At 47.3% G+C, this 27,941-nt stretch overlaps 2 protein-coding genes across 5 annotated transcripts in view; one reads left to right on the forward strand and one right to left on the reverse strand.

Annotated features, from left to right (window-relative positions):
• The first annotated feature begins 1,212 nt into the window (after positions 1–1,212).
• CENPV (centromere protein V) lies at positions 1,213–12,238 on the forward strand. 2 transcript variants are annotated; one of them, XM_082374151.1, is made up of 6 exons: positions 1,213–1,655; positions 3,714–3,812; positions 5,023–5,092; positions 7,206–7,390; positions 10,852–10,966; positions 11,929–12,238. In XM_082374151.1, exons 1-6 carry the CDS (start codon positions 1,285–1,287, stop codon positions 12,157–12,159), a joined length of 1,071 nt encoding a protein of 356 aa, XP_082230277.1. In that variant the 5' UTR covers positions 1,213–1,284; the 3' UTR covers positions 12,160–12,238. The 2 variants fall into 2 exon arrangements, with proteins under 2 accessions (XP_082230277.1, XP_082230278.1); XM_082374152.1 differs by lacking the exon at positions 7,206–7,390 and having other exon boundaries at positions 1,217–1,655.
• Positions 12,239–13,973: 1,735 nt separating this feature from the next.
• The window catches only part of PIGL (phosphatidylinositol glycan anchor biosynthesis class L), a 61,948-nt gene continuing 47,980 nt past the window's right edge, over positions 13,974–27,941 (reverse strand). For 2 of the 3 annotated variants that reach the window (XM_082374163.1, XM_082374159.1), the window contains one exon: positions 13,974–25,916. In XM_082374163.1, coding sequence (XP_082230289.1) covers positions 25,669–25,916 — 248 coding nt within the window. In that variant the 3' untranslated portion in view covers positions 13,974–25,668. The remainder of the gene's footprint in view (positions 25,917–27,941) is intronic. The other variant, XM_082374160.1, reaches the window with a different exon arrangement.

Here is a 27,941-nt window from a genome sequence, read left to right on the forward strand (position 1 = left end):
GTAGAGGTGGTGACAGTATAGCATTGTGAATGCAGCAAGTACCGCTGAACTGTACACCTTAAAATGTTTAATTTTATGTTATATATATTTCATCTCACTTTTTTAAATGAATTTTGTTTTTGCCAGGCCACGTGGCTTTCGGCATCTTAATTCCCCGACCGGGGATTGAACCCGCACCCTCCGCAGTGAAAGCGGGGAGCCCTAATCATTGGACCGCCAGGGAATTTCCCATCTCAATTTTTAAAAGTATTCAATAAAACAGTAGAAGACAAAAAAAGCTATGTGCCTTTTGCTGAATGTAAACTACACCACCAATGAAACCCTAATGCATACAGCTAAAGCTATACTCAGGAAAATTTATAGTCATTAATATTTTATTAACAAAAATACTGAAAGGAACTATGTATTTAATTCAATAAACTATCAAACTAATGATAAAACAGAATTAACAAAGAGGAAAGTTGATATTAAGGAAGTAGAACACAAAGAGTAGAAAAATGAGTAAATGAAAATGTTATTTCTTTTAAGATATGAATAAAATAGAGCAACAAAATAGGTTTGTAAAAGACTTGGGTTCCATCAGTGGTTCTCGTGATTTTGTGTTTAAACTTTGGTGCTGTGTTGAACAAAACGATAATGGGATTTGGTGCAGAGTTCATTTATTAAATTGAAAAAAATCTGTTGACCATCGAGATCCTGAAGACGCTGTTTTATAATCTGGCAGGAAAGCCCAAGTTTAAGAACTCTGATTTCAGCTGCTACCTGTCCTGCAGTTGCAGGTGCCTGGCCATTTACACACATTGATTAGCTCATTCAGGCACGCGATGGCTCCGGCCAGGAAGGTGCTGTCCTCATCTTGGAGATGAAGTTGCCCCCGGGCCTCTGCTGGGATGTGGCTGTGAATTCAGGGTGACCCAGGCCTCAGGAAGGCAGGAAGAAGCCCTCGGGGTTCAAGGGCCCCGGAGGCGCCTCGCCAGGTGCAAGCAGGCTCCGCGTGTCGGGAGCCGAGGCCAGAGGCGCGGTCCCGCAAGGCCTGCCGGCCGGAGCGACGCAGGTGTGGGCCCCGCGGCGGGCGGGCGGGGTGGGTGCGCTGAGCTGTGGCCAGGAGCGGGTCGGGGAGGGGGTCGGGGAGGGGGCCGGGGCCGGGCGGGGCAGGCGGGCGCAGCGCCCCCTGCCCAGACGGGGCAGCGGGCGCGCGGGCGGCGGGCGCGCGCGGGGCGCAGCGGGCGCGCGGCGGAACGGGAACGCGCGGCGGAGAGGCCTGCGCGCCAGGGTGCGGGAGCCATGCGGCGGGCGAGGAGCGGCGCGGCGGCCAAGCCACGCGGGCAGAAGCGGTCCGGGGTCTCCAGGGCCCCCGCGGCCGCCGCCTCGGCCCCCGGCGCCGACCGCGCACGGAGGCCCGCGGGCCAGGCCGGGGGCGGGAGCCGGGCGGCGGCGAGGCAGCCGTCGGCCAAGCGGCGGCCGCAGTCGTCGCCTCGGGCGCAGGAGGCGGGCCCCGGAGAGCCGCCGCCGGAGCCGCCGCTGCCCCCGCCTCCGCCCGCGGCGCCCTCGGCGTCCGAGCTGGACCTGGGCGAGCAGCGGGAGCGCTGGGAGACGTTCCAGAAGCGGCAGAGGCTCAGCTTCGAGGGCGCCGCCAAGCTGCTGCTGGACACCTAGTGAGTGCGGCGCGGTCGGGCCGGCGCCTGTAACGTCCCCGCGGCGCCCGAGCCGCGCACCGGCCGGACAAAGGCCTCCCCGCTCGGCCAGCGCCGCGCGCCAAGGCGGCGGCCTTCCCGCGAAGAGGGTCGTTCCGGCTCTCCGGTCCCCGAGCCGCTTTTGTGTTTGCGCACGTGTGTTTGGAGAGCGGCTGGGGTGGGGGGGGCAGGGCCGGGGTGAGAGGCGCTGGGACAGTTCGGAGCCGCCCGGGAGGCCGGTGGCCCCTGTTACTGCGCGCGCCCTGCGCGGAGCCGGGCGGCGGGGAGGAGAGCGCGGGCCGCCCGGGTTCGGAACCGCCGCGGGCGCCCGAGGGCCGGGGCTCCGCGTCCCCCGGCTTTGCCGCCTCGGGGTGAGGACCCCCGGCTCCCTGGCGGCCGGAGGAGGACTTCGGAGGGTCCGTGGAGCTCGCAGTGAGCTGTTAGCTCTTGGGGGCGCCTCGTCGTCTCCAGACGGGGCCCCTACCCCGTAGCACAGTTGTGCTACCGAGAAGTAGTTTAGCGCCCTAAATATCTCAGAATCAGTCGTCTTATGCTAGAAAACCTCAGAGAAAACAAAGCAACCTAACAATTGCATAGCAACCTGAGGATTACTCCTTTTCTTGAACAAAAATGTTCCTTTGTCTTTGTTCCGTAAGAAATTCTCTTCATTAGGACGAGTCTTAGAGATGGAATATTGGGTTTTCCGTGTGCTTTACTTTTTGGTTCATCATCTTGGACTATAGGCTGAACATTTTTCAGTATACATCATTCAGTGTTTTTGAGCTAAGGTGTGCCAGCTACTGCTCAGTGTGGGGAATATAAAGATGTCAGAAACGTAGAACGAAAGTTTGAATTTATACTTTAAAACAAACTGATAAATGGCCAAGAAAAAGATTTTTAAAAGTTGACATGAAAAGATGAGATTTTTTAAAACCTATCAGATTGGCGCAAGTTACATACATTTGTTAAAAAACCAAAACTCAGTAAATTAAAAAGAATATATTAAACAATAATCGCTGTTATTGTTAAAACATTATTGTACGGAAAATAGTCTCAGGAACATAGAGCAAACAGTTAACTGTGGATCCCTCTGGGTGTTAGGACTTAAGAGACTTTCATTTTTTACATTATCAAATGTTGTAATGTTTGCGTTTTTTACCGTAAGCATTATTTGTGTCTGCAGAAAAAAGTACATCAAATTAACGGAGTCAACTTGTACAGAAACGTGAAAAAGCATTCAGTCTTGGTAACCAAATATATGCAAAATAAGACTGCAGCGAGCTATTTTTCCTGTAATTATTGCTTGAGACGATTCAGTGAAATGTTTTCTCAATTATTACTGATAAGAGTGTTCAGCCCTTTTGGAAAACAGTTGGATGATATTTATCAAATCTTAATAATGTTCAATGAAGGGCCTGACTTATAAGTTTTAAAAAGATTAAAGTTGTACGTAATGTGTACGGATAGCTCTGTAAAAAGCCACGTATATGCAAAATACCGGAGGAGAATACAGCAGAATTACAGGAGCCTTTTGTTAACTTTCTCCAGACTCGGTCAGGTCTCCTTTCTTTTTCATGGCAGCCTGTATGCCTTTATCACAAGTCATGTAAATATTCAGTTAATTTGTTTGATGGCTGCTCCAGGTCCCTAAGGCCAGGACCACATCTGCTGTATCTTGTTTACTGCCTTCTCCCCAGTGCCTCGCTCGTAAAAAATCTTAATAAGTATTTGCCATATCTTAATAAGTATTTGCCATGTAAATAAAAACGTTCGGGTGGCTGGATTAGGATCCTCCACCCAATTCTCTTTTTTCCATACTTTGGAATGCTTTATTTTACGACTTAACAAAATAGAAGTGGAAAAAAGAGAGCTCACAGACAAAGAAGGTACTGAATCCTTTTAGAGAACTGACAGTGCCTCCTCAGAAGCAGGAATGCGTCTGGTTGTCCCATAAAGACTTCTGTCCCATCTTGCTTCTTTCTTTCAACCATGGCCTGACTATTCAGAAACCCTCATCTTCCTGATTTGTGTTCCCTTCAGTGAATACCAGGGCCTGGTGAAACACACAGGAGGCTGCCACTGTGGGGCGGTTCGCTTTGAAGTCTGGGCCTCCGCAGACCTGCACATCTTTGACTGCAAGTGAGTGTTTTCTCTTCCCAAGTTGCTTAGACGTTAGAAGTTGTGTTAGATGTTTTCATTAATGGAAAAAGTTTTAAAGACGGGGGTGGGGGGAGGCTAAAAAGAACAGCCTGCTGTGTGTGACACAGCTCAGTCCTGCAGCACAGCCCCAGGGGATGTGGAGCAGGGCCCTCGACTTGTGCCCAGCAGAGTGCCCCAGAGACACCGGTGCAGGGGCCGGGGGGCTGGTGGTGGGACTGCTTCCCCAGAGACCGTCCGGCTGGGCACTGAATGAAAGGCCTTGAGCGGAGTCTTCGGGAGTTGGGTGAGGTGAGGTGAGGTGAGGGCGTGCGCCCCTGGAAGCGTGCCATGCCCCAGGCCACCTGGCCCCGTTGCTCCAGGTGAGGCAGGCAGTGCTGCCAGGATCGGTGGAGCGCCTGCTGTCAGCACCTCCCGGGCCTTGTGATAGAACAGGGTCTCCAGGCTCTGACCTCTGACTGGCAGTTGGTGTGTAACTGATTATGCAACAGTATCCAGTCCTTTTGTCCCTTGGTGCTGTGGTGCCTGAATTATATGTGAAGAATAAATAAGAAAGTACCGTGGAATTCCTCCCACGGGGAGCTGACCCTGCTACTAAGCAGTGCGGTCCAGATTGAAGCAGCCCCTGGAGTAAGTTGTTAGAGGATTTTACATGAAATTAGAGTTTTTTAGAAGGTGGACTAAAACGGAGTGGGGGGGACACTTATATTTAATTCTGAGGATGTGATTCTGAGGACCTGTTTGACGTGGCCCTGGGCTTTCTGTGACGTGCAGATGAGGACAGAGGGAAACCTAAGCTTCCTTGTCCGTTTCTGGTGAGGATACCCCAGGGGCAGAAGGTCGTAGCTCTGCCTGATGCTTGTTTTCTACTGTCTCCGGAAGCCAGCAGTTCCCTTCACCGTAGTAAGCCAGGGGTGGGCGGCAGGAGTGTGGCTCTCCGGGTCCTGGTTTCCTGAGGGGGGCGTGGCCTGCACTGCTGGCTGTGGGACCCGCGGGCCCTCCTGCACACGCGGAGCAGAGGCCCCAGGCCGCTGGCCCGCCTGCCCCAGCTGCCCTTCCTGGAACGGTGCTGCAAGGGGCTTCACCTCAGGGGTCAGCTGGCTCCTGGGACGGGGCAGGTTGGGCCCCCGGGGGAACTCAGAGGGTGCAGGTGGTCGTTCACAGTCTGGGGTCTGCTCTTGTCTTGCTGTAGCTGCAGCATTTGCAAGAAGAAGCAGAATAGACACTTCATTGTTCCGGCCTCTCGCTTCAAGCTCCTCAAGGTGAGTGTTGTGAGTGGGGCTTACAGGGTGCCAGGCGCAGGGGGCCTCCCGGGCCGTATGCTTTCCCCTGTCACCCAGCTTTCATTCCCCCCTTTATATTGGGTTGGCCAAAAAGTTTGAGTTTTTCCGTGAGATGTTATGGAAAAACCCGAACGAACTTTTTGGCCAAGCCAGTATTTTTGGATATATATTTGATATTACAGTGGAAACATGTACAAACACAGAGAATCAAAAATAAATAAGATCACCCAAATCCTGTCAATCAAAGGTAACCACTGGTTGTGTTCTGCTGAATATCCTTGCGTGTTATTTTGGACGTGGATGAATACATCTAAATAAATCGTGTATGTTTTTATCAAGGTAGAATTTTACCTTTTTATCTGCTTTATAACTGACTTTTATCATTTCCCGATGAAAAATAAATGATTGAAAAGATTTTTAACTTTAGTATTTGGGGGAATTTTTTGTGCTTGGTACCGGATTTGCAAAGTACAGAGTAGATACATACACGGTGAAAGGCCTCCCCTCCACTGGCCCTCAGGCCCCTGGCCTCTCCCCGCGCCTACAACTGTTTCGTAGTTTACTTATACGTTTCTTGCTGTGTCTGTAGCATATTTCGTTGCGTGAATGTACCACGAGCGACCTTCTACGTTTGAACTTATAGGTTGAGTGCAGTGCTGTCGTAAACCTCCCTGTGTATAAATCTTTGATAGTTTAGACATTATTTCTTTGGATCAATTCTCCTGCAAGTAAAATCTCCGGTCAGAGAACACAAACGTTTAAAAGCTTCGGCGTGCTTTGCTCCGGGGGGGGGCGGGGCGGGGCTCTGGCCGGTCCTCCGCTCCCGTTGCCCCAACGGGGCCGACAGACGCCTCGCCTTGGGCGTAGTGCGCTGTGCGTGGCGGGTCGGGAGGGCTTCCCGGAACCACCTTTGGTCGAGTCTGCGCTCCTGGCCCCGGGGCCTCGGCATCCAGTGGCCCCTCGGTGAGTGTCTGGGAGGAAAAGCTGAGATTTAATTCCAGACGCTTCGGGCCAGGGTGGCTCCTTGTCTGTGTCTGCCCTCGATCCTGGGGTGGGCGTCTGGTCGGGGTGGGAGCGCCGGTGGGCAGCGGATCTGCCCTCGTCTTTCCCGCGAGCCCCCCTCGGGTGCCAGCTGGAGGCTGTGGCCCCAGCCCCGCAAGACAGGCGGCTCCCGAAGACACGCGGGTGGCCGGGGGCTCGCGGCCTCGGAGTTGGCAGCGCCCCGCCATCCCACCCCCGTGGGCCTGCTCCGGCGTCGCCCTGGCGTCTCGAGCACCGCTCTCTTCTTCCGCCTGGCCTGGTGAAGGAGAGAGCAGTTTTCCGTTTGTTCTTTAAGTACAAACCTCCTTCCTTGATTCAGCAGTGTTTATGGGGCAGCTGCTGTGTGCCAGGCTCCGTTCCACTGAAAGCCCGCAGCTGTCGTGGCAGACAAGGCCCTTGTCCCTGGGATCTCACGCCTCATGGGGGAGACGGAGGAATAGGACGAGGCCCGGAAGTGCCCTGTGGAGGGTCGGAGCGGGGCAGCGTGACGGAGGCTGGCCAGTGGCGAGTCTTGGCGGCTAGGCAGGCCCCGCTGGCGCTTCGATGGCCGAGGCGTGGGGGTCCTGGGCACGGGGCGGGCACGGCGCCAGGGGGCCGCTCGGCGTGTCCGAGGAGCTGCACGGTGGCCCTCGTGGCCGGAGGGTGGCCGCAGGGTGGAGGTGAACCAGCGGACCGAGCTGGGGCTGGAGAGAGGCCGGAGCGGATGAGGAGGCAGGTTTTGTCCTCTGGAGAGAGAAGCCTGGGGAGGGTTTTAAGCGGGGCGGGGACGAGATGTGCTTCAGTGTCGGAAAAGCACGCGGTGGCCGCCACGTGCAGAGCGGATGGTGAGGAGGTGAGTGCGGAGGCAGGGGGCGGCCGGGAGAGGGTGGCAGTCGTGGGGACGGGCAGACAGCGGTCATTGGAGGCGTGTTTTGCAGCGGATGGTTCTCGGAGTCCAGGGTGTGCACGGCCACCGGAGGGCTCGTTGGACAAGTCGCTGGGCCCCCGCCTGACTGTGCAGGTCTTGGGGGGCGGGGTGGGCACAAGATGGACGTTTCTCGCAAGTTCTCAGGTGACGGTGACGCGGCTGGTCCTGGGACCGCACGCTGAGAGCCGCTGCTCGAGAGGAAGGACGGGGTGTGAAGAGCGGAGAAGGAGGTTGGGCCTCCGAGCGGCCGGTCGCCTGGAGACGCCAGGTCCTGGGGGAGAAGCCGGCGCGGAGGGTGCTGGACTCAGATCCTTCTTGAGAAGGTTGAGGTGAAGCGTCGTGGGCGCCGACAGAGGCGGAGCCAGGGGGCGGGCAGCCGCACGCACGTGTGTCTGGAGTCGTGGGGTGAGGGCAGCTGGGCAGACGGTGCAGCCAAACACGCGGGGGCCCGGGACCCAGCACGTACAGGGAGCGGAGCGGAGGGGGCCCGGGAAGGACGGCCGGTGGGGAGGGAGGAGGAGCCTGCAGGGCGGGGTGTCCTCAGAACGGAGGGCGTGGTACCGAGGGCCAGGTTCAGAGGGACGAGAATCCGGGGGTCAGGAGAAGTAACCGTTAGGTTTGTCACGTGGTGGACACTGGTGATTTCTCATTGGGCAGGAAGACAGAAGAAACGAGCAGGGAGGGTGAGCGTATAGCAGCGTCATGACGATGGACCACGCGCTGCAGCGGCCAGCGGGGTGGGGGCCAGGCAGGTGGACATGGGGACACTATGGGACGGGGTCTGCGTGTCACCAGTGGGCCCTCGTGCTGAATGAGGTCCAGGAGGCTGCGAGCCGGCTTCTCAGGCCTCCCGAGGGTTTCCTGGGGGAAGGCGTACGCTCAGATAACTCTGCAAGGTTTGGGACCCCTTGGCTGTTCTTTTCGGCCTCCCTGTGGGGTGAGAAGAGGCCCCCCTGGGAACAGTCTTTCGATGCAGCTCTGAGGGCCTGTCTCCCGTGGTGGCCGGGGAAGACCCGTAATAAAGCTCTGACCCTTCAGCCCCCAGTGTCTCCCTGGAGAGAAACTGCTGCTTTCTTTAAAAGCGTATGCCAGGATGTATGTATGCTTTTTAAAAATAGGAGTGTTAGTATGCTATACAAATTGTTTTAAACCTTGCCTTTGCACTTAACTTTGTAACCTTGGAGATTGTTTCCTAGTAGTATTTGTAAGTAGAACTGCCTTATTTTTTCCAAAACTTGCTGAGATTCCATTTTTATGCCCGTCCATGATTGCTTTAACCAGTCTTCTGTTGATGGACAGTTTCAGAGTTTCTAACGTTTAGCCTTTACAAATGCTGCATTAACATCTACATACATGTCATTGGATAAAATACGGAATTTTAATTGCAGGATACATTTCTAGAAGTGGAATTGCTGTGTTAAAGAATATGTGCATTTTAAAATCTTTTTTTTTTTTTTTAAATATTTTATTTTTTTGGCTGTGTCAGGTCTTCGTTGCTGCACGCGGGCTTCTCTCTAGTTGTGGCGTGCGGGCTCCAGAATGCGTGGGCCCAGGAGTTGCAGCGTGTCAGCTCTAGTTGTGGTGCACAAGCTCTGTAGTTGTGGTGCATGGGCTTAGTTGCCCCGAGGCATGTGGGATCTTAGTTCCCCAGCCAGGGATTGAACCTGCGTCCCCTGCATTGGAAGGCAGATTCTTTACCGCTGGACCACCAGGGACGTCCCTGCATTTTAAAATTTTAGTAGACGTTACCAAATTTATGGATTTACATTCCTGTGACTCGTATCCGAGTGAATGTTTCTCTACACACGCGATATCGAGTTAGCTCCCTGTTTTTTTTTTTTTTGTTAAATTTATTTATTTATTTATTTGTTTATTTTTGGTTGTGTTGGGTCTTCGTTTCTGTGCGAGGGCTTTCTCTAGTTGTGGCGAGCGGGGGCCACTCTTCATCGCGGTGCGCGGGCCTCTCACTGTCACGGCCTCTTTTGTTGCGGAGCACAGGCTCCAGACACGCAGGCTCAGTAGTTGTGGCTCACGGGCCCAGTTGCTCCGCGGCATGTGGGATCTTCCCAGACCAGGGCTCGAACCCGTGTCCCCTGCATTGGCAGGCAGATTCTCAACCACTGCGCCACCAGGGAAGCCCATTTTTTTTTTTTAAACGTAAAAATTGTATTAGCCCTCAAATTAACTACAACTTTCAATTACCTATAATACGCATATACCTTAGGCTTATATTAAGGTGTTGTGTTTTATTTTTAACATCTTTATTGGAGTATAATTGCTTTACAATGTTCTGTTAGTTTCTGCTGTATAACAAAGTGAATCAGCTATATGCATACGTATATCCCCATAGCCCCTCCCTCTTGCGTCTCCCTCCCACCCTCCCTATCCCTCCCCTCTAGGTGGTCACAAAGCACGGAGCTGATCTCCCTGTGCTATGTGGCTGCTTCCCACGAGCTATCTGTTTTACACTTGGTAGTGTATATATGTCCATGCCACTCTCTCACTTCATCCCAGCTTACCCTTCCCCCTCCCCGTGTCCTCAAGTCCATTCTCTACGTCTGCATCTTTATTCCTGTCCTGCCCCTAGGTTCATGAGAACCTTTTTTTTTTTTTTGATTCTATATATATGTGTTAGCATACGATATTTGTTTTTCTCTTTCTGACTTCAATCTGTGTGACAGGCTCTAGGTCCATCCACTTCACTACAAATAACTCAGTTTCATTTCTTTTTATGGCTGAGTAATGTTCCATTGTATATATGTGCCATGTCTTCTTTATCCATTCGTCTGTCGTTGGGCGTTTAGGTTGCTTCCATGTCCTGGCTATTGTAAATAGAGCTGCAGTGAACATTGTGGTACGTAACTCTTTTTGAATTATGGTTTTCTCAGGGTATATGCCCAGTATTGGGAATGCTGGGTCGTACGGTAGTTCTACTTTTAGTTTTTTAAGGAACCTCCATACTGTTCTCCATAGTGGCTGTATCAATTTACATTCCCACCAGCAGTGCCAGAGGGTTCCCTTTTCTCCACACCCTCTCCAGCATTTATTGTTTGTAGATTTTTTGATGATGACCATTCTGACCGGTGTGAGGTGATACCTCATTGTAGTTTTCATTTGCATTTCTCTAATGATTAGTGATGTTGATCATCTCTTCATGTGTTTGTTGGCCATCTGTATATCTTCTTTGGAGAAATGTCTGTTTAGGTCTCCTGCCCATTTTTGGATTGGGTTGTTTGTTTTTTTGATATTGTAGCTCACTTTTTAATTTTTGCCCCGACAGTGAAAAATACCTCATTGCAGTTTGTGAGTGTGGTTATCATGTCACAGGTTAAAGAGAGATTTGTTTTCCCCATTTCTCTGAACTGTCTGTTCACGTCCTCTGACCAGTTTCCCGTTTGTGTTCTCCATTAAGGCAATTAGCCTGTGACGTCTGGCAGATGTTCTCTCCTACTTGGTCCTTTGTAGATGCATTTGAGTCCAGTGAGTGTGTTCTTAGGACCTTGAGTGGTGCTGTTTGGGGACACGGGGACCCAGTCCCTCGGCTGACACCCCCCCGTTTAGGCCGGGGATGCAGGACAAGCTCGAGGCCGGGGTGTGTGTGTGCAGCTGACCAGGGAGAAGCCCTGAGCTGTCACACTGCAGGCTGACGGGTCTCTGGGCCGTGCACGTGGGGCCCCGACCTCAGGTTGGACGTGACCCCGGGAGCCTGGCGAGAGGGTTTCCCCACTGAGCCTTTTGCACGACTTGTCTTTGTAAACGACGACTGAAGCGCCTTGTCTGTGTCCCTCAGGGAGCCGAGAGCATCACCACATACACCTTCAACACCCACAAGGCGCAGCACACCTTCTGTAAGAGGTGCGGCGTCCAGAGCTTTTATTCTCCCCGCTCCAACCCCGGAGGCTTCGGTGAGTGAAGGGGGCCAAGCTCGGGGCACCGACGCCCTGCGGCCACGCGGATGGGAAGCCTGGGGGGGCGCGCTGGTGTCACAGGCTGCCTCCTGCCCGGCCAGGCCCCTCACACGTGGGTGAGGAACGGGGCTCACCAGCAGAGCTCTCTCCTGGCCCTTCCGAGACCACCCGGATCCCGACTCGCGTTTCCTGCCGCCGAGCGAGCTGGACTTTGCTGGGGCTGACGTGGAGGGTAGAGGGAGGCCGGGGGGAGGCCGGGGGCCAGGGGGCGGGAGAGGGAGTGAGGAGCAGGGATGATGCCAGTTAAAAAATTGGGTTTGTTCAAACACAAGCACGGAAACCCCAAGCCCGTCTTCGGGTCCTCCTTAGATCTGGGGGCAGACCGTCCCACCTTAGACAGTTGTCGAGAATGACACCAGCCGCCGTGCGAATCTGGTGGGACGTAGCCGTGGAGGAAGCTCCTGGAATCCCGGCCCCGCAGAGACGCAGCCTCCAGAGCTGCAGTGGGGCGGCTGTGACAGCCTCGAGCCTTGGGGAGGGTGGCGGGCGGAGCGCGTGACGTCACCCCTGCCCCCCCCCCCGTTCTCCCCGTAACAGCTCCTGTTTGCTCCCCATCTGTCACACGGAGAGTCTTTCCTGCTGACCTTCCTGTACGGATGGGGCGGTGTTTAATGCTCAGAAAGCTGTCCCTCCGAGCCCTGGACCAGGCGTGTGAAGCTTCCAGGCTGCCGGGCAGAGGTGGCTCTGGGCTCGAGGCCTCCCCAGCCTTTGTCCTCCCAACTTGGTACTGAGGGAGGCCCAGCCGCGAGTCCCTGGCCCCCATCTGAGAGATGGGGGGAGTGGGCCAGGGGCGGGGCGCAGGGCCCCTCGGAGAGCCCGCCTCCCGCAACACCTGCGGGCTGGGTTGGCCTGAGAGCCAGCCCGCTGCTGGGTCTCACGCCCCGCTGGCTTCCCTGTAGGGATCGCCCCCCACTGCCTGGACGAGGGCACCGTGCGCAGCGTGGTGGTCGAGGAGTTCAACGGCAGCGACTGGGAGAAGGCCATCAAGGAGCACAAGACCATCAAGAGCATGTCTAAGGAGTGAGCCCCTGCCCCGTCCCGCGCGGGGGCCCCGGCCGCCCCGTCTCCACGGTCGGCTCCGGCCCCAGTGTCTCCAGGCAGCTCCTGTCCTCCCTTGGCTCAGATTTTGACATAGGCTAGCTGACACCCTTCTATCTCTTCCCGACTTTTGTGTGATCTTTTAGAAAAATAAATATTTTTAACACTAAAGCGGTTACTGCGGTTTATCATTTTCTCTGGACGTTGACCTCGCTGCTGAGGCCAGTCACTGAGCGGCAGGTGTTTACTGAGCACTGTTCTGACGTCTGGAGCCACGTCGGGAGGGAGGAGGGGTCAGGAGACAAACTTAGGGGCTGTTAGAAACGCGCCGTGGTGAATGATCGCGGGCCACCGAGCTGGGAAGAGAACGAGCGTCTAGGAAACCTGCGGGGAGTGTGATTGGAGCCTTTTTTTTTTTTTTTTTTAATTATTATTATTTTTAATGCTATTCTTGTCTGCTTACATTCTTTTTATGTATGTATGTATGTATGTATGTATGTATGGCTGTGTTGGGTCTTCGTTTCTGTGCGAGGGCTTTCTCTAGTTGTGGCAAGCGGGGGCCACTCTTCATCGCGGTGCACGGGCCTCTCACCGTCGCGGCCTCTCTTGTTGCGGAGCACAGGCTCCAGACGCGCAGGCTCAGCAATTGTGGCTCACGGGCCGAGCCGCTCCGCGGCATGTGGGATCTTCCCAGACCAGGGCTCGAACCCGCGTCCCCCGCATTGGCAGGCAGATTCTCAACCACTGCGCCACCAGGGAAGCCCGGAGCCTTTTTTTTTTTGAGAGGTAAATCAGCTTCTGATTTCTTCTTTTTTGTCCCAGTTGTGGTAAAATACACATAACATAAACTTGACCGTCTTCACCATTTTTAGCACACAGCTCAGCAGTGCTGAGTACATTCATGTTTTTGTGTCTCCGATTTCCACGGCTCTTCATCTTGCACAACTGAGCCCCTCTACCCATAAATAACACCTTTGAGCCTGTGTTTTGAAAGGAAGCAAGATTTGGGAAGAGAGAAGGGAGAAGTAGCTGTGGACAGAGGTCCGGGCACAGGGTAAAGCCAGGTCACTCTGGAGGCTTGTGGTGGGAAGAAGCAGTGGGTCAGAAAAATACGTCGAAGCCGACGGCTGCAGACGGTCCTGGGTCTTTATCTTACAGACGTTGGGAAGCCTTTTGACTGGTTCCCTGTCCCCACTCTCTGTGTCTCATGTCACTTCCTGTTATAATCAGTGCTTTTTATTACAAGATGCTTTCCTAAAGCATTCTTCCATTACCAAATGCTGGGTATATACATAAAGGCAAACGCCTAATAAATAATTGTTCTTTGCTTTAGGAAGGTGAATCATGAAATGATCTGGGACATAGAATAGACCAGAAAAAGAGGCGAGGAGAGGAAATACAGACGCACTGACTGGGCTTCCGTGTGGTCACCATGTCAGCTGACAGCCGGTTGGAAGAAGCTGGTAAAAAGTTGTATGGGTGAAACAGGAGTATATCCTGGTGTAGTGAATGTCCCCTCTGACCTGCCTTCCCTCTTGCAACGATATATAAAACACAGAGTTTTGTGTCTCTTTAATACTATTTTATTTTTAAAATTTATCTATTTGTTTACTTTTGGCTGCATTGAGTCTTCGTTGCTGCGCGCGGGCTTTTCTCTAGTTGCAGCGAGCGGGGGCTACTCTTCGTTGCGGTGCGTGGGCCTCACTGCAGTGGCCTCTCCTGTTGTGGAGCACGGGCTCTAGGCGCACAGGCTTCAGTAGTTGTGGCACCTGGGCTCAGTAGTTGTGGCTTGCGGGCTCTAGAGCGCGGGCTCAGTAGTTGTGGCGCACGGGCTTAGTTGCTCCGCAGCATGTGGGATCTTCCCGGACCAGGGCTCGAACCTGTGTCCCCTTCATTGGCAGGTGGATTCTTTTTTTTTTTTTTTTTTTTTTGTGGACTGCCTTTTCTCTTTCTTTTTAACATCTTTATTGGAGTATAATTGCTTTACGATGGTGTGTTAGTTTCTGTTTTATAACAAAGTGAATCAGTTATACATATACATATATCCCCATATCTCTTCCCTCTTGTGTCTCCCTCCCTCCCACCCTCCCTATCCCACCCCTCTAGGTGGTCACAAAGCACCGAGCTGATCTCCCTGTGCTATGTGGCTGCTTCCCATTAGCTATCTGTTTTACGTTTGGTAGTGTATATATGTCCATGCCACTCTCTCACTTTGTCTCAGCTTATCCTTTCCCCTCCCCGTGTCCTCAAGTCCATTCTCTAGTAGGTCTGTGTCTTTATTCCCGTCTTGCCCCTAGGTTCTTCATGACCATTTTTTTGTTTTGTTTTTTAGATTCCATATATATGTGTTAGCATATGGTATTTGTTTTTCTCTTTCTGACTTACTTCACTCTGTATGACAGACTCTAGGTCCATCCACCTCACTACAAATAACTCAATTTCGTTTCTTTTTATGGCTGAGTAATATTCCATTGTATATATGTGCCACATCTTCTTTATCCATTCATCTGTTGATGGACAGTTAGGTTGCTTCCATGTCCTGGCTATTATAAATAGTGCTGCAATGAACATTGTGGTACATGACTTTTTTTTACACACACACACACACACACACACACTGTATTTTAGTTTTACAAGACATAAATAAACTGACACCAAGCATTGTAAGTGGATGACCACAACAAAAGCAACAATTATTGCAATTACCAAACACGAAACACACTCATACTATGTCATAATATTGACATTCAGTCCAGTAATCCTCCACTGTAACAGCTCCTTTACTTTGCAGTGAAAATTGATTTGTATATTTTTTGCCTCTGAGTCCTTGTGGGAATTTTTTTTTTTTTAATTCAAACAGAAAGTCACAAAAATTATAATCATCCTCATCAGTTCACTCAGTCCCATGTAATTAATTTTTTTTTCATCTTGATCTTTTGTTAGCACTTTTATGAATTCATCAGTTTTCCATTAGAGTTCTGAAAATGCTTATTCATTCAGTTCAGCAGTATAGTCAGTTACCAGAAACCTGTACTTGTCAGAGTCTTTTCCATGAATTCCTTGAAGATGAAACCCTTTTATAGGAACATATTTGCAAAAGCATCAGAGTACACCCAGAACTGTCTGTAAATGACAAAAGACTTAAAAATGACCACGGTTAAAGATTTGATGAAAGTTCATAATAATGCAATTGACAAGGAAATTTAGTTATTTCTGAGATATACATTTTAAAGTAATAACTAGAATTATGACATAACATTATACCAGAACATATAAGATTTTTAGAAATTTCATGTAATGTCTGAAACATTTATATTAACATATTTCCATACAAATAACCCAAAGAAAGTTTAGTATTAGTTGTTTTTTTGTTTGTTTGTTTGTTTATACTGCAGGTTCTTATTAGTCATCAATTTTATACACATCAGTGTATACATGTCAATCCCAATCGCCCAATTCAGCACACCACCATCCCCACCCCACCGCGGTTTTCCCCCCTTAGTGTCCATATGTTTGTTCTCTACATCTGTGTCTCAACTTCTGCAAGCCGGTTTATCTGTACCAATTTTCTAGGTATACATAACGCATACATGCGTTAATATACGATATTTGCTTTTCTCTTTCTGACTTACTTCACTATGAGTCTCTAGATCCATCCACGTCTCTACAAATGACTCAGTTTCGTTCCTTTTTATGGCTAATATTCCATTGTATATATGTACCACAACTTCTTTATCCATTCATCTGTCGATGGGCATTTAGGTTGCTTCCATGACCTGCCCATTGTAAATAGTGCTGCAATGAACATTGGGGTGCATGTGTCTTTTTGAATTATGATTTTCTCTGGGTATATGCCCAGTAGTGGGATTGCTGGATCATATGGTAATTCTATTTTTAGTTTTTTAAGGAAACTCCATACTGTTCTCCATAGCGGCTGTATCAATTTACATTCCCACCAACAGTGCAAGAGGGTTCCCTTTTCTCCACACCCTCTCCAGCATTTGTTGTTTGTAGATTTTCTGATAATGCCCATTCTGACGGGTGTGAGGTGATACCTCATTGTAGTTTTGATTTGCATTTCTCTAATGATTAGTGATATTGAGCAGTTTTTCATGTGCTTCTTGGCCATCTGTATGTCTTCTTTGGAGAAATGTCTGTTTAGGTCTTCTGCCCATTTTTGGATTGGGTTGTTTGTTTTTTTTGATATTGAGCTGCATGAGCTGCTTGTACATTTTGGAGATTAATCCTTTGTCAGTTGCTTCATTTGCAAATATTTTCTCCCATTCTGAGGGTTGTCTTTTCGCCTTGTTTATGGTTTCCTTCGCTGGGCAAAAGCTTTTAAGTTTCATTAGGTCCCATTTGTTTATTTTTGTTTTTATTTCCATTTCTCTAGGAGGTGGGTCAAAAAGGATCTTGCTGTGATTTATGTCATAGAGTGTTCTGCCTATGTTTTCCTCTAAGATTTGATAGTGTCTGGCCTTACATTTAGGTCTTTAATCCATTTTGGGTTTATTTTTGTGTATGGTGTTAGGGGGTGTTCTAATTTCATTCTTTTACATGTAGCTGTCCGGTTTTCCCAGCACCACTTATTGAAGAGGGTGTCTTTTCCCCACTGTATATTCTTGGGCAGGCAGATCCTTAACCATTGCGCCACCAGGGAAGTCCTTTGTGTCTCTTTTAAAACATAAATGGCATTCTGTGCGTTTTGTTCTGCAACTTGCATTTTTGTTTGGTAACATCTTGATCTCACGTCAACATACAAATCCTCATTATTGGCTATTACATAGATTTGCAGAGTATGGGTCTAGTCTATTTAACTTTTTTTTTTAAATGCAAATTAGGGTTTCCAGTTTCTGCTTTACAATCAGTGTTGGCAGTGAGCATCCTTTTACAGGCCTCTTTGTACATGTGTATTATTTGAGGCTATAGAAGATGCATTGCTAGGTTGAAGATATGCATATTTTAAACATTAAAAATGCTCAGTTTCCCTCAGAAAGTGTATACCAGCCCCTAAAATGTCCATGAACCCTGTAAATAGCAGTGCCCTCACCAACATCTGATGTTATCGGTCTTTTTAATTGTGACCAATCTGTTGGGCAAAACAGTTTCATTTCTTTATGTTTCCATTTTCCTGATTACCCTGAGTTTGAGCATCTTTTATGTTTTTGGACCCATTTTTATTCCCTGTCCTGTAAGTTCCTTGATCACGTCCTTTGCCCATTTTTCTTTGGGGCTATTTTCTTTTCCATCCACGTGTTAAAAAATATTAGTAAATAATGTGTTTCAGATACTATTTTTAAAATTAATTTTTGGTGCTTTATATGTTCAGGATATAAATCCTGTGATGAATTTTGCAAATATTCTTTTACAGTTTTTCACTGTTCTCTGTTTATTAGGGTTTTAGATTTTGAAGCACTCAAATTTATCAGTCTTTTTTTTTTTTTTTTTCCTTTATGGCATTCAGACTTTTCTGTTTCCTGGCTTTTGTGATTTATATCTTGTTTGGGAATACCTTCCTATCGAGCTTATAAACTACTTAGATTTTCTTCTACTGCTCTCATAGTTTTTTGGTGCCTTTTTTTGGTTTTGTTTTTAATCTGTCTGGATTTTTTTTTTCTGAGTGGTTTTCATTTTTTATTTTTGTCTGTGGTATGAGGTTGGGGTTCAGCTCCCCACCCTCAAAATGGATAACCACTGCACTGACCCTTCCACTGAGTAATCCATCCATTCCTTACTGATTTAAAATGCACGTTCTAGATGAGGTTGTTTCTGGACACTACATTTTTTTTAAAATTTATTTTTCTATAGTCCCACAGATACCAAAGCATTTTAAATCCCTAAAGTTTAATGATGTGCTTTAAAAAACCTGATAGAATAAATCTTCCTCATTATTCTTTTTTGATTATTTTGTCTACCAGATGAATTTTAGAATTAGTGTATCGAGTGCCATATATTGATTGAGAGCGTGCTGAGTTTATTAATTAATTTGGGGGGGGGCGGGGACAGGCTTCTTTACAATACTTAGTTTTATCCTCTGGGAAAGTGCGATATCTCACCAGTTGGTTTTGTTCCTCTCTGCTCCTCTGTCAAGCTTCCTGCTGTTCTCCATGTGGCAGCCGTGTAGACGGCGCATTCTGTGCTAGGTTTATTCCCAGATGTCTTATGGTTTTTGGTCGTCCTTGTGAACGGGATCTCTTCTCCACTTTGCAGTTGGTTATTGCTGGTGGAGAGGAACGCTGTTGTCTTTGGTATGTTACATTTTATCCGGCTACCTGTTGAGCTTCTGGTGACTTTCTAAGCCAGCCTCCTGGAAGCATCTCTCGGCAGTGAGGTCACCGGGCGGGCCCCCGGGTGGAGACTCCCGGCTTCAGCCTCCTGAGCTGTCTGTCATCTTAGACGTTGGTACTTTCCCACATGCTTGGGGCTCAGAGAAGGCAAGAGTGTGATGCCGGCCAGAAGGAGCTCTGGCTAAGACTGTGCCTTGGAACATTCGATGCTGTCGGTAGCAGCCTGGCACCTGTCGCTTTCCTTTTGGTCGCGGCCAGGAAGCTGCCTGTCACGTGACAGTCCCATACATGCCCCGTGGAGGAATCTGAGGGCATCTGTGTTACAGCTTTGTTGTACACCTTCTGAATTCATAAAGGAAGGCAACAGTCCTAAACGTGGCAGGAACTTCCAAAAGACAAGTTCAACTAGCTGTGGTGGGTGGAAATCCAAGCGCTGGGATTCTCCCAGGATTCTTTCTTTCCTGAAATCAACCCTCACCCCTTTAAGGCCTGGGTCACGGACCAGTGCTGCTTTTGTGACTGAGGAGGTGCTCAGGGACGGTCTGTGGACCCCCAGCTCTCCCTCCATTGCTCCCCTCGGGCGGGGAGAGCAGCCTTGGCGCTAGGACACAGCCGTTGCTCGGGGCCCAGGCTGGCAGACGGCTTCTGGAAGAGCACGTTTCTGCTGTTCCTGGTGGTTTCCTTTCAGGCAGCAAGGCTGCCACCGTGATCATCCATACGGAGTAGACCTAGATCAGTAGAGGAATGACCCTCAGCAATTCCGTGCTCATAGACTCTGATGAACCCTGTAGATCACTGGGATCCTTTCCCTTGAAGACCTCACTGCTCCCAAACTCCTCAAGACCTTCCCCCCAGGGGCACTGGATCAGACCACGTGTTATCCAGCTTATAATTACTGAAGTTGACTACACTTCATGTAGATTTTCCTGGTAATACTGTCCACGAGGGATGGGAGCCCCTGGCAGGGGTACCTGTAGGATTCAAACTTGACCAAGACCTTAACACTCTGATCAAACCAGAACTATGTTTCTGCTCCCCGACCTCTTGTGGGCCCAAAAGCATAAATGTCCTGTTCTGTCTGTCTCTCCACACAGTTTGACTGGCTCACTTTTTTCAGGATTCACTGACTTTACACGATAGGCTGGTCGGGTGGTCTCCAGCGTAAGGTGTGCTCCCTCCAGGAAGTGCTCAAGGTGGTCCATTATGGGTGGGAAGAAAATGTTAGAATTCCTATTTATCCTTTAAAGTTTTTTTTTCTGTATGTTTTATAATGTGCACTTAGAATATATACATTACTGAAAACTCAAAAGTCGGGAGATCATTGCTCTAGCTGCTTGATTCTGTTTTCTCTCTGATCAGTGCTACACATCAAACAACTATCTGTGCATCTTTGTACGAGTTTCTACTTCCCAAGGATAAGTGCACGTGGAGTCCAGGGATATGTACATTTTAAAGATTTCTGACGTACTGATTTCCAGAAGACTCCACCATCTTCTGTTTGCCCCAGCAGCATATATGTGTCCATTCCCTCACCTACAGAACACTGGGCGTTACTATTGATAGACATCTTTGCAAATTAGATAAGTGAAAATGGCATTTTCATATAATTTGTGTTCCTTTAGTTAGTAGTGGGATTTTTTTCACATTTATTTTGTGTGTGTGTGTTTGTGAGAGGGAGAGAGAGAGAGAATGAGAGGGAGAGAGAGGGGGCAGACCTATTCATGTCCTCTGCCTTCTTCCTTTTCTTCCCTGGAAAACTCCTACTTTAATCCAATCACCACCTTCAGTGAAAAATAGATTTTCATCTTTGCCTTAATTTGTAGCCCTGGCCACTACTGAGGTTGAATAGTTTTTCCTGTTTAATGGCCATTTAGATTTCCTCTTTCATGAATTTTCCATCCTTAATCCATTTTTCTTTTGGGATGTTTTCTTATCCATCTTTATATATTTGGGCTATTAACACATCTGTGATACCTGTTAATTTCAGAAACTTGTGAAATAGCTGTTTTTTTCCTTTACTCCTTTTATGAGTTTCCAGCCTGGCTTCATAAGGGCTGCCCCATTCCAAGGTATATATGCATTTAGAGTCTCCCAAGTTTCTTAAACAATATTTTAATTTTTTTGATTTTTATGTATAAATCTGTAATTCATGTACAGTGTATTTTTGTACTTGGTATAAAGTGTGGAGTCTTTGTTTTCTTACAAATGCCTGACCAACCATCCTGAAACAATTTATTAAATGTTTCTCCACCGAGTTAAAATGCCCCCTTTACTGTACAGTAGCGCTCATATAATTTGGATCTGTTTCTGGATTTTCTCTTCTGTCCAACATCTGTGTACTCCTTTGCTTGTATCATACTGTTTTGGTTGCAATGGGTTTATAAGTTTTAATGTATAGAAAGGCAGGTCCCATATCTGCATTATTTTTTAATATTTATATTTTGGCTATTCTTGGACATCTCTTCTAATATATTTCAAAAATAATTTTATCCAAGTCCAGAGATAATCCATTGAGATTCTGACTGCAACTACATTAAATTTATATGTTAACTTTGTAAGAATGGGAATTGATGAATATAACATGTAAATATATAAATTTATAAATTGGAACTTGTATATACTATATATATTTGGTGCTATTCAGTTTATTTATTAACTTTGTAAGGATTTTATATTAAATCTCTCTATCAGGGAACGTGGTACAGTTCTCCATTTATTCAGGTCTTGTTTTATGTCCTGCATTAAATTTTTTTTAACTTTGAAAAACTATATTTAAAAGAAAAGCAGTGGGGCCTCCCTGGTGGCGCAGTGGTTGAGAATCTGCCTGCCAATGCAGGGGACACGGGTTCGAGCCCTGGTCTGGGAAGATCCCACAGGCCGCGGAGCAACTAGGCCCGTGAGCCACAGTTACTGAGCCTGCGTGTCTGGAGCCTGTGCTCCGCAACAAAGAGAGGCCGCGATAGTGAGAGGCCTGCGCACCGCGATGAAGAGTGGCCCCCGCTTGCCGCAACTAGAGAAGGCCCTCGCACAGAAACGAAGACCCAACACACCCATAAATAAATAAATAAAGCATGAAAAAAAAAAATAAAAGAAAGAAAAATATTAGAGGAATAATCCCATAAAAAAAAAAAGAAAAGCAGTAAGCACTAAAACTGGGTTAAAGTACAAGTAAGATTTGTACTCTGCAGTATTTACTAGGCTAGCAGGTAAGGTGAGTGTCACCAGGTTCAGAGAGCGATGCCAGCTTTATCATGTGCGTATCCTTAGAGTAAGCTAGAACATTTTAATGCAGTATTGTTTCTCAAATTGAGATATAATTCATGCACCATAAAATTTACCCTTTTAATGCGTAGAATTCAGCGATTTTTATATATTCACAAGGTTGTCCAGCCTTTACCACTGCCAAATACAGAACACTGCACATCCCCAAAAGAATCCCCACAACTCCTCAGCAGTCACTCCTTTTCCCCGCCCCCAACCCCTGGAAAACACCAATCTACTTTCTGTCTCTGTGGATTTGCCTGTTGTGGACATTTTATATAAATGGATTCATACAGTAGGTGGCCTTTTGTGCCTAGCTTATCTTACTTAGCGTAATGTTTTTCAAAGTTCATCCTCGCTATAGCATGTGTCTACACTTCATTTCTTTTTATGGCTGAATAATACACAAAATGCCATATTTATCTTTTCATCAGTTGATGGACATTTAGGTTGTTTCCACTTTTTGGCTGTTATGAATAATGCTGCTATGAACACTCGCGCACAAGTTTTTGTACGGACATGTATTCAGTTTTCTTGGGTGTATACCTAGGATTGGAATTGCTGGGTCTGATGGTAAATCTTTCAGTTACTGAGGAAGAGCGAAACTGTTCTCCACAGCAGCTGCACCGTTTTACATTCCCACCAGTAATGTTCGAGGGTTCCAATTTCTCCATATGCTCACCAACACTTGTTATTGTCTGTGTTAGTTTGTTTTAATCACTGCCTTTCCACTGGGTGTGAAGTAGTATCTCATTGAATTTTTTTGTTTTGTTTTGTTTTTGTTTTTTTGGCTGTGCCGGGTCTCAGTTGTGGCTCGCGGGATCTTTCGTTGTGGCACGGGCTTCTATTTGTGGCATGCGGCTTTTCTCTTCTCTAGTTGCGGCACGCGGGCTTAGTTGCCCCGCCACATGTGGGATCTTAGTTCCCCAACCAGGGATCAAACCCGTGTCCCCTGCATTAGAAGGTGGATTCTCTACCACTGGACCAACAGGGAAGTCCCCTCATTGTGGTTTTGATAGGCCTTTCCTAATCACTAATGATGTTCTTGTGCTCGTTGGCCATTTGAAAATCTTGGATAAATGTATATTCAGGTCTTTTGCCCATCTTTTAATTAGGTTGTCTTTTTGTTGTTGTTTATATATTCTGGATACTAGGTCCTTATCAGATATTTGATTTGCCAATACTTTTTCCCATTTCACTTTTTTTAAAAAATAAATTTATTTATTTTATTTATTTATTTTTGGCTGCGTTGGGTCTTCATTGCTGTGCGTGGGCTTTCTCTAGTTGCAGCGAGCAGAGGCGACTCTTCGTTGCTGTGAGCAGGCTTCTCATTGCGGTGTCTTCTCTTGTTGTGGAGCACAGGCTCTAGGCGCGCAGGCTCAGTAGTTGTGGCTCGCAGGCTCTCTAGAGCCCTGGCTCAGTAGTTGTGGTGCACGGGCTTAGTTGCTCTGCGGCACGTGGGATCTTCCCGGACCAGGGCTCGAACCCGTGTCCCCTGCATTAGCAGACGGACTCTTAACCACTGTGCCACCAGGGAAGCCTCCATTTCACTTTCGTGATAGTGTCCTTTGATGTACAAAGGTTTCTATTTTTTCTTTTGTTGCTTGTGCTGTTGGTATCATATTTAAGAAACTGTTGCCTAATCCAAGGTCACAAAGATTAACATTTGTGTTTTCTTCTAAGAGTTGTATAGTTTTAGCTCTTACATTTAGGTCTTTGTAGTAGTTTTTAAAATTGGGACATGTGAGTCTTACAACTTTGTTCTTTTTTTAAGATTGTTTTGGCTTCTGAGTCTTGCAATTCCATATTGTTTTAGGATCAATTTGTCAGTTTCTGCAAAAAAGATAGCTGGAATTTTAATAGTGATTATAACATTTAGACAAATCTTATATCTTTTATGTTGAGCTTATTCCTAGGTATTTTATAGTTCTTGAAGTTGATGAGAATGGGAGTTTTCCCCCCATTTTCATTTCTGTCACATTATTGCCAATTAAAGACAGTCTATTGATTTTTGTAAAGATACCTATTATCCAGCTGCCTTACCAAATTCCCTCATTTATTTTAGTAGATTTTATGGACATCTCTTGGGTTTCTAAACATAGCTGTCTCTTCCAATACTTCTATCAGTTATTTTGTTGTTCTGTCCTACTTCATCAGCTTCACCCTTCAGAACAACCTTGATAATCATGATGATGGCAGCTTACCTTTCTACCTTGTCCACTTGGTTCTAGGGGCTAGATTTCGGTAAATAGTGTTTATTATATTTACATTGTATTCTTTTTTCCTATTTTTCTTGAAAGTTGTTATTAGGAATAGTGACTGAATTTTGTTATCTTTCAGTGCCTATGCATAGAAGAATATGGTTTTTCTTCTTAATTTGTTGATGTAATGAATTATGTTGATGGATTTCCCAAAGTGGAACCATTCTTGCATTCTGGAATAATACCCTACTTGGTCATGGAGTAGTAATTCTTTTGATGCACTGCTGGATTCAGTTTGCTAATATTTTCTTTTACATTTTTGCATCTATATTCACAAATAAAATTGTCAGGGTTTTTTTTGGTGCTATTTCATGTTTTGTTATCTTGTCTGTGAATTGGAGTACTTTTCTATTTTATGCTCTAAATAATATTGGAATTATTTTTAGATAGCTGTAAAACCATCTAGACTAGGAATCTTTAAAAAATCTGTTATAATTACCTTTCTAATTTCTTCTGTGGTTATTGGGTCTGTTCCCTTTCACTTTTTAAGTCAATTGTAGTCATGTAAAGTCCCATTAATAAGGTGCCCATCATTGGATATAATCCAGTTCTTGTTCCCTAGTTCCTATTCTCAAATGTGGGTGGCCAAAGCTGTACTGGGGGGTGGGTGGGCGTGGAAGGGGGTTTGGAGGCGACCCCCAGATGGGACTCTCTCAGTTTAAGGAGAGCGATTTTTACTTTGCAAGGGCTCAACAGAAGGAGCAGTGCGCAGCTCTCCAGTGGGCGGAGACAGCCGCCACGCCAGCCTCAGCCCCTCGCAGAGCCTGGCTCCTCTCCCGCTCCCCACCGCTGCCATGCGTGTGGTCCCGAGCATCTTGCTGCACAGGCGTCCCTCCCTCACTCCTAGAATCGGCCAAGAAAGCAGGACAGCCACCTGCCCAGGAACGCTGACCTCCTTCAGGTCTTGGGTGCACAAGCTTGATGCTGAGTCCTTGGAAAATTAAAAAAACTGGTTGTCATTCATCTTGCAGTGATGCAACCCTGCATTTTATGGGATTGAAGTGTTCGGACCCTATCTGTGACATTACGGTAGGGTCTGGCGGTGGTCCAGCATGTACTCGGAAGCCGTCCATTTCCTTTCGATTTTCAGTTTTGTTGCCCTGGTCTGTGCATAGCATCTCCTATAGTTTTCTCAGTCTCTTCCATTTTTGGGGCTGTCCTATCCATTCTGTTCCCAGTAACGGCACGTTTGTCTTCTCTCTTTCTGAATTGGAGCTTCCCCTCTTTGGGCCACTTCCTGGACCACCAGCTGGACTCGGAATAGCTTCCAAGCCAGACCCCTTGCTGCCCTTCTGTTTGTAGCACCATTTTAGGACATAGGTTCTTGAGTGTTAAGCTCCAGATCTCTCTTCCTATTTCCTGCTTCTCCCGAAAGACTGATAGTGAGATATTTGATGGTATGCCGTTAAAAGGACATGTCTTCCCTAGATTCAAATCTGATATGTAGGCCACAAAGATAAATCCAAGGAATTATGGTTGAACTAATTCAGTATAGACCATTCTTTTGTGTGTGTTTATGTCTGATGAGCCCGCTTTGGAAACAAGGTAAAAATACAGTGCATTTAAGAAGGGATTTCAGGGCACTTTACATTCATTTATGACAATTGCGTGTCTGTGTTAGGGGGCTGACATACATCGTGCCGTTATGTAAATTGTCTTACACAAGAGCTTGAGAAGCTCGCGGGGTGGCTATTGACCTCGGGTGGTGTGTGTTCCGGTGGTTGTGGCTTTGTTCCCCAGAGGAAGAAGCTCAAGTCTGGACAGCCCATTGGCCTGCGGGGCCTCCCTTTGCTTAGAGGCCGAGCAGCTTGGAGGAGACGGGCCCGGGACGCAGCCTTACGCTGGGATCTCCTTGGCTCCGGGAGATGAGTCGCTCCAGACACACCCCGGGCTCCCGGCCGTTTTTCTCTCTGTTCCTTGGGTCTGAGAGCCCTGCCCGGCTCAGAGGAAGTGCAGGGAGTTGATTCTCATGTAGCGGGAGAAGAGCACGTAGAGGTGGCGGAACCAGAGCAGCTGGCTGCGGTGGCAGGACATGGCTTTCTGGAAGAATCAGAGGACGGTCATGAGTGCTGGCGCCGGCCGTTCGTCGTTTCCGCTCTGCTTCCGCTCCTTCAGGCCTCCTCCCACCCACATACTGCAAGCTATGGCCTGATCCGGCTTCTGCTATGCCCTTCGAACCCCTCTGGATTGGCCTCCCCCTCCCGTCTCCTGAAACCCGATGTGGTAACAGCAGAGGATGCTGATGCAGCCGAGAACTTTCTCAGTTTAACATTTAACAACCTTGTGGGTGAAGGACTATTATTACTGCTTTTTTTTTTTTTTTTAACAGATGAGGAAACTGATTCATCCGTCTCAAATAGCAAGGAGGTAGTAAAGCTGAGATTGAACCCAGAGCCATCTGGTTGATTGTGGAGCCTACATTCTTAATCCCTTGGCTCCACTACCCTGCATATATAACTCATATAGGGCTGTTTTGTGCCGAGACTCCTATGGATTAGCTAAGCTGGGTAATTACAGTCACTCTTAGAAGAAGAAGAAAAGGAATAGTACCCATACGTACTGGCTCTCCTTGCCATACAGTGGGGAAAATGTTATCCTGTTATTCAGATCTAGTGTAGCTCAGTTTTTAAACAGAATAGATCATAACAACTGATTTAACTAGATGTAACCTATATAAATGGTTCCTGTTTTTCTCTAAGTAGCATAATTAATGCTTTTAATCTAAGCTAATATCACTGCAAACCTTTATGTAAAAAACTCATTTTATATTCGCTATCGGAACATCCGTGGCTTTAGAGATGTAAACACCCCTGTGATGACTGCGAGCTTTAAGTTGATAAAGAGAACTGTCGCCATATTCAGGCAGAATATTACACAGCATGGTTTCAACAGGAAATACAACTAAAATTTTTAAATAAAAATGACTTTCAGAAACAAAGTGGATGTGTGAACTCACAGAATAGTGTTTCAATTTTGAAGACCATAGTGAGAATAAAATGTTCATTTTAGACAAACGTTGAGGGAAGGTAGGAACTCTGTGGTCCAAACACACTTGTCTACTCGTGAGAGATTCCGAGTCACAGGGGCTTCCCACATCCTGCTGCCTAGGTGGCCAATTTTGTAGATTCCCTCATTTTTCAGTGGCTGCAGCACCCACTCAATAAGATGGGCACTTACAGTAATTATATATTTATGGCCAGTTTGGGTTTTTTTACAAGCTTTTCTTCCTATTACTTTTTGTTCAAAATTTTCAAAGGAATACTGCAAAATATCAAAATTGTTTCTATTTCCTCCCTACTTTTGGAACATTTTCACTACATGTGTTTCAAAACTATGATTTTTCTGATTATATAGTACCATATCATTTACCTGCTAAATATTAGCTCCCTTTTTGGGCCTCATAAATTATACTAGTGAACATTCTTGTACATCAGTCTCTGGACACAATTTTAATTCTTTAGGATAAAATTCTGGAAATAAAAATTAGTGGGTCAGAGAAAGTATAGATTTATTGATATATTGCTCTGCAACCCGTTTGTGTCTACTTAATGTATCAAGAACTTCAAAAGATAAGTACAACTTCTGAGAAGACTTCTGATATTTACTACTGTTGCTTCCCAGAAAATGATAGCCATTTACACACCTATTTCATTTAATGGCTCAACATGGGTTCTAGCCTTTGAACATTTCCACTTGGATAGCAAAAATGGAAAGGGTCAAGGCTAGAACTCCTCAGCAGCCTTCTCAGACCACCTGCCCCACCGACCACCAAGAGTTTTCACCAGGAGGGCCTCGCTGGGCCTGACTCCTCAGCCGGCAACCCGTGGTCAGCCCCAGTGGCTCTTTACAGAGGCTCCTGGCAGGTCTGAGTTCCTCTTGGCTCAAGCTGGGAGCGCTGGTCCACGTGTAACAGGGAAAAACTGGTGAATCGAGATGTCCAACCGTAAGGGGTGTGTGACCTATCTTATGGTGCGCCCATGCCATGGAACACAGGCAGACATTACAATGTGAACACCTAATAACCCTGGAGAAAATGGTCATGATGTTGCTAAAGTAGGTTTCAAA

The sequence above is a fragment of the Balaenoptera borealis genome (assembly GCF_965194805.1).
Source record: "Balaenoptera borealis genome assembly, chromosome: 20".
NCBI lineage: Eukaryota > Metazoa > Chordata > Mammalia > Artiodactyla > Balaenopteridae > Balaenoptera > Balaenoptera borealis.